At 35.5% G+C, this 13,210-nt stretch overlaps 1 protein-coding gene across 2 annotated transcripts in view; it reads right to left on the bottom strand.

Annotated features, from left to right (window-relative positions):
- Window positions 1-1,434: 1,434 nt before the first annotated feature.
- The window catches only part of PSMD14 (proteasome 26S subunit, non-ATPase 14), a 111,625-nt gene continuing 99,849 nt past the window's right edge, over window positions 1,435-13,210 (bottom strand). Inside the window, exons 11-12 of one of the 2 annotated variants that reach the window (XM_004464412.5) lie at window positions 4,388-4,450; window positions 1,435-1,847 (exon numbers count right to left, since the gene is read on the bottom strand). In XM_004464412.5, the coding sequence (XP_004464469.1) occupies window positions 1,749-1,847; window positions 4,388-4,450 (162 nt within the window). In that variant the 3' untranslated portion in view covers window positions 1,435-1,748. The remainder of the gene's footprint in view (window positions 1,848-4,387; window positions 4,451-13,210) is intronic. The other variant, XM_058300763.2, reaches the window with a different exon arrangement.

Below are 13,210 nucleotides of genomic sequence, written 5' to 3' on the forward strand. Positions count from 1 at the left end.
ATGTTTCCAACATGAATTGAGAGAAAGTGAGTGGTTGGGGGGGGGGGGGGAGTACAAGAATTTGAGATAAATAAGGGCAAAGGACAGGGACTGCACAAGCCTTGGTTGCTATGCTCAGGAGACGTTTGTAGGAGACTAAGTAGGAAAAAGCCAAATATATTTGCAATCTGAACGTTGAGAATAGCTTTTGGATTACTAAAGTCTTCTTTTGAGATTATATGAAAAAATGAAAAAATCTTGACTAGCTGTAGTGAACATTATCTGTGAAATAAATTTTAGAATGTTTATAAAGGGAGAAATCAGGTATTAAAAAAATTGCCCACACACGTTTAAATTAGGCAATATTTTGATAAGTGGTGCACTGTGGTAATCCCAACTTAATACACATCCTAAATAAAATATACTAACCTAATCATTGTATCTAAAAGATGAAACCACACACCAAGCAAGAAATGCTCAGAATGTGCCCTTATTCCACACCAAGAAGGCATTTTTAAAGGTACTGAGAATTTAAGCCATTTCCACTTTTAGTTTCTGATAACTTTTCATTAGCTCACCAATAAGGGAGACTTGGATCACCCAAGTAGGGCAGTACTTTGACTTATCACATCATTCATAAAAAAAAAATCTAGTAGGTTAAGACTAAATTCTAAATTCCCAAGTAAAATCTTCCTTTAATGAAGCCTTCAAAATAGTCTCTCACCAAGAAAGGGTACAGAGTAGATTTAAATATTATTTGTGTCCTTGTCTTTTTCCATACTTCTTGGTATACCCAGTATGGTGCTATACTATGATACATTTTAATGGTTAGAAGCAGGTTGAGGGCGAGTCATCTGTGAAATGACATTAGCCATTTTTTTTTTCCATCAGAAAACTAGCTACCTTCTAAGTTTATCTGGGGGAGATAATAAGAAAAAAACTAACAAAATTACTGTTCATGTGCTCAAGATATTAAACTCACATTTTGTCTACTTTTCTCATTTTGTTTTGAAGACATGTTATGTCCTTTCTATGGCTTTCTTAAAGTTTAGTGGCGTTTGCAGCAGCCAAGTCCAAGTTTCAAACTGGTGATAGAATGTACTTTAAAACATGTTAAAAGTTTAAATTAAAGTCTAAATTCCCAACTTAAATACACTCTAGAGCCTGAAAATATAATATGTTAATAAGCTATTGATTATACAATATTAACTTTTGATGAATGCTTTTAATAAAATATATGCCAGCGTTTTTTCTGGATTACTCACTAATAATGTAGTCAGTCACTCACTAATGGCAACCACTTTACATTTGTGAAGTTTTCTTATCACATTGATGTTTTATGTGTTATAAGATCTTAAAATGTAAAGGGAAACATGTCTTTGAGTGAGATTTCTAAAGCTCTGTCGAAGTTAGTTTGTAGATGCCACCCAGTGCCAAAAAAGACCTCAGGAGACATAGATTGTAAATGTATTTTATTTTGTAAGCAACAATCAAAATATATTTGTTCTACTGATTTCTTCAAATATTAAATGGAAACTTAACAAATTTTGTCCACTTTGATGTATTCTTGTACAACTTTGAATCTGGCAGACCCTGACTAAAGAAACAGAAGTAATTGCACAACTGAGACTAAAGGTGTTACAGTGCTGCAAATGGTGCCAGGTGTCTTACATTTAACCAAATACACCTTCAGAGGTCCCTTGATTTTGAGCATTTGGAACAATAGAGGAATATACACCGAAAGGATCACTAATAGGTTTTGTGTTGCTTTATTTAAATACGACAGTATCCAACATAGCTGCTAAACACTGGACAATATTTGAAGTCATAAGTACATCCACATGTTCCTCCAAATGACGTTTGGGATCCTAAAATAAAAATAAAAGTAATGAAAGACAAAGAAAAAAGAACTGTATTACTAATAAATTAATTAAATTTTATTTTTAGTAGCAGATGAAATTGGTAAAACCAGACCAAATTTATTTATATCTATTTTACATCTTTAACATTCCTAAGATATTATATATGCTTAGGTTTACACAATCAATGTTATGATTCCACCAGAGATTATTAAAGAGTAACAAGAAATTCTATACATCCCACAAACAACTGCTAAAAAAAAAAGTGCATGCTTACATGTGTGTATGTGCTTGAGTATATGTGTATATTCATTCATATATATGTTGTGCATGCATATATTTAATTTCCAAGGAGGTACTTTACTCAAAGCAAATATACCAATAGCTAAAGAGGTCAATGTAAATTCTCATTACTTCCCCTATACCTTGGTAAAAATCAGGATTCTGTATAATTCTGCATTTTAGGAATACTGCTTTAAATGATTCAGACAAAATTTTTGCATCAAAAGCTATAGTCCACAACATTTAAATACAATATGGATCAATTCTAAAATGTCAAGAATAAATGTTTCATACAAGTATTTTGAAGAAATGGATTGGAGAAATTATATAGGCGCAATCCTATAATTTAAACCTGATCAAATCTATGCTTGAACTAGAGTGATTTTAAAACAAGGCTTAAAATTGCATTGTACTAACAAAGCAATTTAAATAAAAATGCTTAATTTATATTTGTGTTTAAGGCTGCAAGTAGTATTTCAGCTGATTTGAAAGCTTTGAAACATGGGGTATATGTTATACACAATTAAAAAACTTTTCAACTGAAGCATTTCCTTATGGGTACTGTTAAATACCCAAGACCCCTAACTTTAAACAAATATTCATCACTGGAAATATTTCTTGGCTGTACTTTTCTAAACCTACTTCAACACACTGATTCCCTGGCATGCAATATACAACATGCTACAAATAATTTAAAGTGAATCACAATATTAAATATTCCTTATTTCAGAAATAAGCCTTAAAGCATTCAGATGAAAGAGACTGAAAAGTTTGGCAGGAGAAAAGGATTTTGGTTGATTCAATTATAAGTTTTTCTTTTTTTCGCCATGCTGTAGGCCAAATCAGTGAGGTATTGTATTTTAAAAAATTATTCTGATATTAAACTTCGTCAAGTATACATTTCTAAAATTCACTTCTAATTTAGTCCTTTCATTTGCTGCTGTTAAGTAAAATCTATATTAACATACAAAATCAAGTACAGACCAAATAAATAATGTTGATAAGAAGTGCGGCTCAAATTTAAAACAGAAAAATGATTTCTATTTTCAGAAGAGCTTAATTGTATAAGACAAAGAATCCTGAAACTGTTAAAAAATATATCAATTTGTCTATGTAAGGATTCTTAAATACCCATTAAGAAACCCTCAGTGAGACATTTATTTAAAAAATAGGTCATGGAATTCCATAAAGAACAAGGTCCCTAGTTAGTGATCTAAAATAATATTTAGATTAGAATTGGTGGAAAGACAGTAAGGGTATATAAAACATAGGAAGAAAGAATAAGATGATATATTTTACTTAGTTTTTTGTTGTTTATAAATTATAATACTCAGAATGCAGTAGATCTGGTTTCCCCCATTCATGAAATGGAAGTAGAAACTTTGCCCCTACTGCTCTGTTGGAGTAATTGGTTTTAGAGTGAATTGGTAACGCACTTTCCTCAGTTATCTATATTGCTTCTTGTAGCAGCTGGGTGATTCTTAGAGATTTCCCATCCAAGAATGGTCCTGGCCCAAACCTACATAGCTTGTGAGATGTGATGGGATCAGAGCATATGGTAGGATGGCTGAAAGCAAAGACAGCTTAGTGTCTTGCATCTGAAATATCAGGATTCTGCCAACATCAGCAATATGATAACCATGTTCCATGAAATGAAAAAAAAAATGTAATCAACATTCTTTAAAAACAGTCTAATTAATCCGTAGATTTCTTTAATTGATTGTTGTGCTCCTTCTACCCTCAGATAATAGGGGTTAAAATATATATTTCATCTTGAAAAAGTAGGAGAGGAAATACTTAAAAGCCCTTCTCTTCACTCAGTATAACTCAACAGGGCTCTAAGCTTTCTCAGGAACATTACCTACATATTGATGCCTATATACTGATACAGCATTAAAAAAACAAAAACCGTACCATATGAAATAAACCTACCATTCTGTTACCTTCATTAATTTATAATAAAAATAATACTCAAAAAGTTAAATCAGGACACAAGTTTACTATTGTATTTCTAACAAATTATTGTCATAAGAATAGTATCTTATAGTTATAAGCATAATTTCTTATTTTATTTCCTATAGATGGTAAAGAAAATTTGACATCAAATAATTCAGTGACCTATAAAATTAATATCACATTTACATGACAAGAAAAATGTAGAGTGAATAGGTAGAATGATAACAAAAATCATATAGGCCCTAAAATAGTTTTGACTCTATAAAAGCATGTTACCATGCGAATGCATAACCAATTACAGTATACCTCACCTGCTTGCCAACATTCTTTATTGCCAGCTGTTCAGGTGTCATCTTATCCTCTTCTTCTACAGCCTGTGAATGAAACACAAAGGACAGTTTCAAACTCTAAATTTACTTTTTCCACTGCAGAATAATCACCAAAGATAATGGTGATCATACTTTCATTCACAGAGGCTTTTATTTAAAGAATTTATGGAACTATAAAAGCTATTTTGCTAATCTTCAGAATACCTTCTGAGGTAATAAAAATTATTACCACCATATTTTGAAAACAAATTGAAGAAATATGAAAATATAAAATAGGACCACTCACATTATTAAACTCTCTTAAGAGATGGCTAAACTGGAGACTGGAAGTACCTGAGGTAGGTAGTCTGCTTACGGCACTATGCTAGTAACTAGCTCTCTTCTCTCTTCTTTTCCTTTTCCTAGTTTTGCAGGGGTTCACTCCCAACTTCCCATTTCTTTACCTCCCTTTTTGTCAACCCAGCCTGTTTATACTACCCAGTACCTATTTAATTATCAGTAGTTAGCACTTAGGACCAAAGAGCTGCTGACTTTTGAAACACTTGACAAACAATATGATTTTCTGCCTTCATAATGTCACATATTTAAATCTCTAAAAGTAATTCATGTTTTCAGAAAAAAATATCATTACTCCATGAGTGACCTTTAGTAATCATATGAAGAAATAGAGTAATCTGAAAAGTTTCCAACGTTAAAAAATTATTTGAATTAAAAACCAAATCAGGGGGAAGCAGATATGGCCCAGGCAACTGGGCTCCCGTCTACCATGTGGGAGGTTGCTAGTTCAGATCCTGATGCCTCCTAAAGAAAAGAGCGATCTGGCGTGACAGGCAGGCATGGCAAGTTGACACAAGAGACACTAGAAGAGGGAACATAATGAGACACAACATTATGGGAAGCAGAGATTCCCGGTGCCTCCTGAAGAAGATGGTGAGCTGGCACAAAGGGATGATGCAACCAGAGACGCAGGAGGAAAGACAATGAGAGACACAATAAAGCAGGGAGCAGAGGTGGCACAAGTGATTGGGGTACCTCCCTCCCGCATTGGAGGTCCCGGGTTTGGCTCCCAGTACCTCCTACCAAAAAAAAAAAAAAACAATGAAGATGAGCAGACACAGCTAGTACAAACAGCAAGGGGAATGGGGAGAAATAAACAGCACAAAAATAAGGAAGGTGAGGGGGAAATAAATTGAAAAATAAAAATTAAAAAATCTTAAAACAAAATCAAATCACAATTAAATCAATCAAAAAACTAGATGTAAATTACTTTCAGAGAGTTAGCTACAAACTCGTATGTGTATTATCATAAATTTTCACTTTTTTTAAAAGAAGGTACTGGGGATTGAACCCATGATCTCATACATGGGAAGCAGGTGCTCAACCACTGAGCTACACCTGTTCCCATGATCATAAATTTTCTAGCAGAGTAATACTAAAATAATTACAACATTTAGATGAGTTATAACCATTGTACTCCCACCCCCACCACAATAATAGCACCACCAAAAACAAAACCTCTTCCTGAGAATTCTAAGTTTAAAGAACTTCCTTCTTAACAGTTTGGGTATATTTTTGCCTGGAGACAGGACTCTGCATCAGGTAAACTCTGGTCTATGATTTAATCATAGCAGCTGATGAATGGAAAACTAAGTAAATGTAAGGATCATGAACATGAAGAAATATCACCACAGCACTTACCACAAAGATGGTTACAAAAGGGGGTGAGGTAGCAGAAATCAGGAAACCAAAACCCAGTGAGGATTAGATTTAGATACTCTAAACTTAATAAGCTTACAGCTGCCAAATTTCTTCATGTGTGAACAATGAACATGTAGGAAATGCAATCATCAGACATTTCCCATAAACTGGGAAGTTTGGCTGCATTTCACACCTTCTTAATAGTTTTGTAAACAGAGAACTTGAAAATGAGCAAAGATGGCAAGTGTCTAATTTTATAAATGGACAAACTATCTAGAGAATTTCCCCAATAGAACCTGTCTAAAGAGAAAAGATGGTGAGCAAGTATTGTATCTACTAATTATTAGAGAATACTATTTACAACACATTAGAAAATACATTTATGACTCATAAACCTGAAAGAAAGAAAAATAAAAGTTAATAACACTCCAAATGAAGAATTCCCTAGACAGAGAAAGTGTTCATTTTCAGAGTCAAATGTCACTCTTATTCTCAGCTAGTTATAAAAAGTATTTCCTAATTGAGAAACTGTTTCTCCTACTATCTCCATGTTTTACATAAAAGAGAAAATGTGGGAATGCTGGCAATAAATTAAGAGTTTGTCTTTCCAAATTACTTTTATAAATCATGACACTATCCTTATCAACTTGAAAGCGTATAAGATGAATGGAACAGTTCACATTAGTTTCTATTCTATACCCATTCAATATTTAGTTGTTCTATACACATGCCAACAACGGTACTTGCTACAGTATTGGAAGGAAGAGTTTTGGAACTTGGCTCAAATTACCAATGCATGCACAAAATAGTTATTAGGAAGTATTTTAGAATATTGCAAATATCAAAAGATGGCAGATATATAAAGATGAAGGTCAAATAGCATTTAAAGCATTTATTTTATTCAAAAGTCTAAGTAAATAGAATGCAGAAAGCTCTACTTCCAATTTAAAAAATCATTTACATCATTTAACCACTTTACCAATTAGTTTTTCCATTTCCAATAATTAAAAGGGAGAGTTCACAAACTCTTTGAGAAGTGCAGATGGTAAAAAGTACTCCCAGCCATAGATGCCATCTGGGAAATGAGGAGCAGCTGTAGATTTAGGCATATACTAAGGTTGCAAACCCCCATGACAAAAGAGTAAGCAGCACTTCCATTCTAAGTCAGACCACCTCATCACAACAAACTCCTAACTATTTTCCCTATCTACCTAAGTTACATATATTGCATCTACCACCTGGGCAAGACCAGCCTGTCTTCATTCATAGTTTTAATCTGGCTAGTCACCAGGAAAAATTAAGAAATGGTAGTAGTAGAAAAAAAAAGAAATTCAGGCACAGGCAGTGTCCTCACTAGGGAACTTCTGTGTTTATGGCAACTTCTGTGATTTGGCGTCAAATTTTGCTTTTGCATTCATGTTCTTTGGTTTACTCAACCAACAAAAAAGCACTGAAAATGTTTGTGGCTATTCACACTAGAAACGTTTTTAACAGTTTATCAACAAAGACCCCCAGATGGCTATCCCATCATGCACGGTCTGCATGGTTCTAAAAAATTCTTGGAATTTGGTCTGTTGTGTGATCATAATCCCCTCAGATACACCCCCTACTCCCTATCTTCAAGAGGCTTTTACTAAACCCATTAACTTCATTCTCTTTTTCTGGTAATGGCCACGTTTCTCAAATGGAAAGCCTGTATTTTAAATGCTACAATTTTATTTATCCTGTAATGAACATGGATCGGATCTTTGGCACTTCACTAACACTCTTTTAAAGATCTTCACTGGGTCAATTACAATGGACTCAGTTTTCTTGAACTTTCTGAACAATTTTAAAGCTACTCAACATGTTTTCTCTTCTATTCCTTTAAACTTTGCCTTCATGACACCATGTCTTATTCTACTTTATACTTCTCTGACTATTCCTTGGGCTTTTTCCCCCATTGACCTGTTAACTTCGTTCAGTCTATAACATGCTATGTTTCCATTTAAGCACATGCTTTCTAATATCACCTATATGGCATGGCAACTTTTGCTTAAAATAGAGCACAAACTGCTAAAATAGCATGTTAATTTTTCACCATCAAACAATCACTGAATAACTGCCAATTGATTTCAAGACAACATGTTTTACTTCTTTATTGATTTTTATATCAAGTCAATGACTACTGATTATATAATCAAACACTACACTATGGATTTGGGGGGCAGAGAATAAGCTTAAAGAAGTGGCCATCATAAAACATGGGAAAGCAAAATCAACAAACATGAAACAATTAGAAAACTATTTGAAAAAGTAAGTAGTTTGAGTATGAAGGGTATTAAAACTGCTTTTCCTATTGCCATCAGCAATTAAAAGTTAGCTATATATATGCTTTTACAAATACTAATTTATTGAATTCTTAAACATCCCTGTGGGGTAAATTTACATTTTATATATGAAGAAATCAGGCACTATCTCTTTGGGGTACCATATGTTAATTCTAGCAATATTTCTAACATATAAGAAATTTTTGAACTCATCTTTTGGAATAGCTTACAATAAGTATTCTAGTACATTCTTTACATGTCCTTAATTGGAATTTGCAGTATGAAACATAGGAAAAAAAGGGGTATGCACAAAGAGCAATGGGGCACATAGCTAAATAAACGTGTCTATGCTTTGTGGGTTGCCTAGAGGAAGGGAGAGAATTGGGTGAGGGCATGCAGAATACATTAGGGAAGAAGACATTACTATGATATATATATGGTAATAGGGAAAGAGAACAACCTGAGAAAGAGAGCAACTGGCAATGGGAAAAGAGGAAAAAAGAGAGTCCAAAGTTTCTAGCCTGAATGATGCCTAGGAAAATGAGAGTGCCACTGAAAACAAAATTAGTAGCAAGGGGGAAGCGGACTGGGCCCAATGGATAGGGCGTCCACCTACCACATGGGAGGTCCGCAGTTCAAACCTGTGTGGAGCTGGCTTGTGTGCAGTGCTGATGCACACAAGGAGTGCCCTACCACGTAGGGATGTCCCCCGTGTAGGCACGCAAGGAGTGCGCCCCAAAAGGAGAGCCGCCCAGCGCGAAAGAAAGTGCAGCCTGCCCAGGAAGGGAACCGCACACTGACACAACAAGATGATGCAACAAAAAGAAACACAGATTCCCGGTGCCGCTGATAAGGATAGAAGCGGTCACAGAAGAACACACAGCAAATGGACATAGAGCAGACAACTGGGGGGGTGGGTAGGAATGGGAGAGAAATAAATAAAAAATTAGTAGCAAGAGCTGTTCTGAGGAAGAGAAAGTAGGATAGGCAATACCATTCACTTTTTAAAAAAATAGTATATATTTTATATCATTCACTCTTTTAAATTTTTATTAAAAATTTTTTTCTATTTTTTTTTCATTCACTCTTGATTTTTGAAGCAACTGGGATGTGCAAATGGAAATGTCTAAGAGACAGTTAAAGATGAAAATAAATTTCAAACAAAAGAAAAAATAAAGCAATTGGAATGTTGTCAGCATTGTTAAACTATGAAAATAGATTTTTACCAAAGATATAAAAATAGAAGAGCAAAGGGGCAAGGGCTGAATCTTGGGACTGCTTGTAGCAGTGGTACAGGAAGGGTGCTGGCTGACAAAGGAAGCAGGGTGTACCACTGTTAAAGAGTCAGGAGAACAGGGAAGTATACGGCCTTGGAAGTAAAGGGAAGAGACTTATAAATTCATTGGTATGAAGTGACAGCAAGAGGACAAGCACAGGAACTGTAAAAAAAGTGACACAAACCTGAATGCATACCAAGAAAGGAATCCAATTACCTCTTTCAACAAGCTACAAACAGTAAACTGACATCAACACCTGCACACTCGTCAAGGAGGAATTATGCCTCTAAGAATACTGGGGCTTAAGGAAAGGATCAATGGCCTAGGCAGCTATATTCTGTCCAGTCAGTCTTAAGGGAAGGACAGGAACAAATTATGCCCTCATGGAGAATAGCTGAAGATTACTAAGAAAGCTACCATCTCTTTGGGGGCATTGCCTTCCTTTCTTAGAGTCCCATTAGTTTAATATTCTGTTAATATTAATGACTAACAGTGATGATTAGTCACTTAATAAAATTAGATTTTTGGTAGAAAAATATAAGTATAGCAATGTTTCATTCACTCATTCAATGGTTATTACTGAGTATCTACCATTTTTCAGGCAGGGTAGTGCTGGAGATAAAAATGAGACTTGATTTCTGAATTCACTTCACAGAGCTTATAGATGAGTTGTAGAATTAAACAATAAGAAATATTTCCATAGAAGGACAGAGTTCTATTAGAGTATAAGAAAGGAGCAAAGAGCTCTCATTTGGTGGTACTGTGAGGGTCTCAGTGGTGAGAGTTAAGCTGAGACCTAAATGAAAAGCAGGAGCTGGGATGGTGATGGGACGGCAAGGAGGAGTGCTTCAAGCAGGAAGCATGAAAGAGCATTATAAGTTAGAACTACAGATTGTTCAGTATTGCTATAACACTGGTGAGAAACAAAGCTGCAGAAGCAAGCAGGAGCTAAATCACATTAAGAGTTTGAATTTCATCCTAGGGCAATGAGAAGTCAGTCATCAAAGCCTTTTTCAAAGCAGGGTAGTGACATGAAACTATGCATTTTTAAGCATTGAGGTAAAATTCACATAAAATAAAATTAACAACATTAAAGTGGTTACAGATCAGTCACATTGAGTATATTCACAACACTGTACAACCTTCACCTCTATCTAGGTCTGAAACATTTTCATCATCTCAACGGGAAACTTTGTACCCATTAAGCTGTACCTCCCCGTTCCCTCCTCTCTGACGTCCGGCAACCATTAATCTGCTTTCTGTCTCTATGGATTTACCTATTCTGGATATTTCCTATAAATGCTAGGTGGGACTTATGGAAAGAATCCTGAAAAGAACTTATTTAGCTAAGATGTCCTCCTCCTGCTATTCCTTCTCTGCCTGCTGCCTGGAACCCGTATGGGGTAGTTCAAGCTCTGACAAGCACCCTGAACCATGAGGTGACCTAGAGGATAAAAGTAATACAAAGGAAGAGGAGCAGAAATAGAGAAGGATCCTGGCGACTCTGAATCTCATATTGGCCTTGAAGTACAAGATAAATAGATTTCTGTCTTGTTTAAGCCACTGGTATTTTGACCTAAAAGAAACTTAGATATTTATCTATTAGATAAAGAAATAACACTTGTTTAATGCAAAAACTGAAAATAAAACAGGAAATACATAAACAACACAGTTCTTTTACCTCTTACTTTAGAGGTAACACTATTACTAACTTGACATGTTGGCAGATATGTAAGAGATATATACCTTTGAAAAAAGGGAGGGGTGGTAACATTGCATGGTGGTAGGGATTTTTTCACATTGTTATACAATTTAATTTCTTTTTAAAGATTTACTTATTTATTTATCCCCCCCCCCCATTGTCTGTTCTGTTCTCTGTGTTTATTTGCTGCATGTTCTTCGTCTGCTTCCGTTGTTGTCAGAGGCACAGGAATCTATGTTTCTTTTTGTTGCATCATCTTGTTGTGTCAGCTCTCCATATGCGCGGCACCATTCTTGGGCAGGCTGCACTTTCTTTCATGCTGGGTGGCTCTCGTGCACTCTTTGCACGTGGGGCTTCCCTACGCAGGGACACTCCTGCGTGGCACACCACTCCTTGCACGCATGAGCATTGTGCATGGGCCAGCTCCACACGGGTCAAGGAGGCCCCGGGTTTGAACCGCGGACCTCCCATGTGGTAGACAGACGCCCTAACCACTGGGCCAAGTCCGCTTCCCCAATTTAATTTCTTATATCTACAACAGGTTGTAGATATTTTTCCAAGTTAGTACTTGTGAAATTTTACTTTTCATAATAAACCCTTAAAAGAGAAAATGCTAGAGTAAAGAATGATTTGCATTTAAAAGTGAAAGATATCAAACTGGCCTGCAATAATCTTCTCTATCAATTTACTTTTCATTTAGTGGAGTATTCTCCAAAAATTTTTTTTTCAAGTTGAAAAGAAAACAAATTCTACTTTTCAATTTTTTTTTCTTTTACTATTACTAAGGTTGAACATTTTTTTCATGTTTATATGTCATGTGCCTTTTTAAAAAATATATATTTTTTATTAGAGAAGTTGTGAACTTACATCATGTGTCTTTTTCTGCAGTAAGTTTTCTTGCTTTTGTGCCCAATTTATTATTGTTTATTAAAACTATTTTGGGAAACAGATGTGACTCAAGTGATTGGGCTCCTGTCTATTATATAGGGCATCCTGGGTTTGATTACTAGAGCCTCCTAGTGAAAGTGAGCCGGCCTGTATGGAGACCAGGCCCGCAAGGAGAGCTGGTGCAACAAGATGACACAACAAAGGAGACACAGAGGAGAGACAATGGAAGATGCAGCGAACCAGGGAGCTGAGGTGGCTCAAGTGACTGAGTGCCTCTCTCCCACATTGAAGGTCCTGGGATTGGTTCCTGGTGCCTCCTAAAAGAGAAGATGAGAAGACAAGAAGACCCAAGAGGGAGCATGGCGAATGGACAAAGAGAGCAGTGAGAGCAAAAACACAACTGAGAGAATTTAAAAAACCCAAAAAACAAAATGTTTTATAGGAAATCTTTATATCATAGATTTTTGGATATTAATCCTTTCTGTGTTACAGGTATAAACATTTTCTTAGTCTGACTCTTAAGCATTCAATAAATATTATTTTTATTGCAGTTAAACTTCATTATCAATTTATCAAATTTAGAAAGCTCAAAATAATATTAACTAAAGTGAGGTTTAGGAAGCTTGACAGCAACTTTACAACACTGAGTCATACTGGAATATCTCAACTGATTCACAAATGTTTAGTTTTCTTCAAATGAGTCATGCTTATTTATAAATTTATATTTTTTGAGATGATTATTCCTAAGTATTGTGTGATTTTAGATGCTATTATGGGGAAGTGGATTTGGCCCAATGGATAGGGCGTCAGCCTACCACATGGGAGGTTTAAGGTTCAAACCCAGGGCCTCCTGACCCATGTGATGAGCTGGCCCATGCGCAGTGCTGAAGCGTGCAAGGAGTGCCCTGCCACGCAGTGGTGTCCCCCGCAC

The sequence above is a fragment of the Dasypus novemcinctus genome, chromosome 7 (assembly GCF_030445035.2).
Source record: "Dasypus novemcinctus isolate mDasNov1 chromosome 7, mDasNov1.1.hap2, whole genome shotgun sequence".
Classification (NCBI taxonomy): domain Eukaryota; kingdom Metazoa; phylum Chordata; class Mammalia; order Cingulata; family Dasypodidae; genus Dasypus; species Dasypus novemcinctus.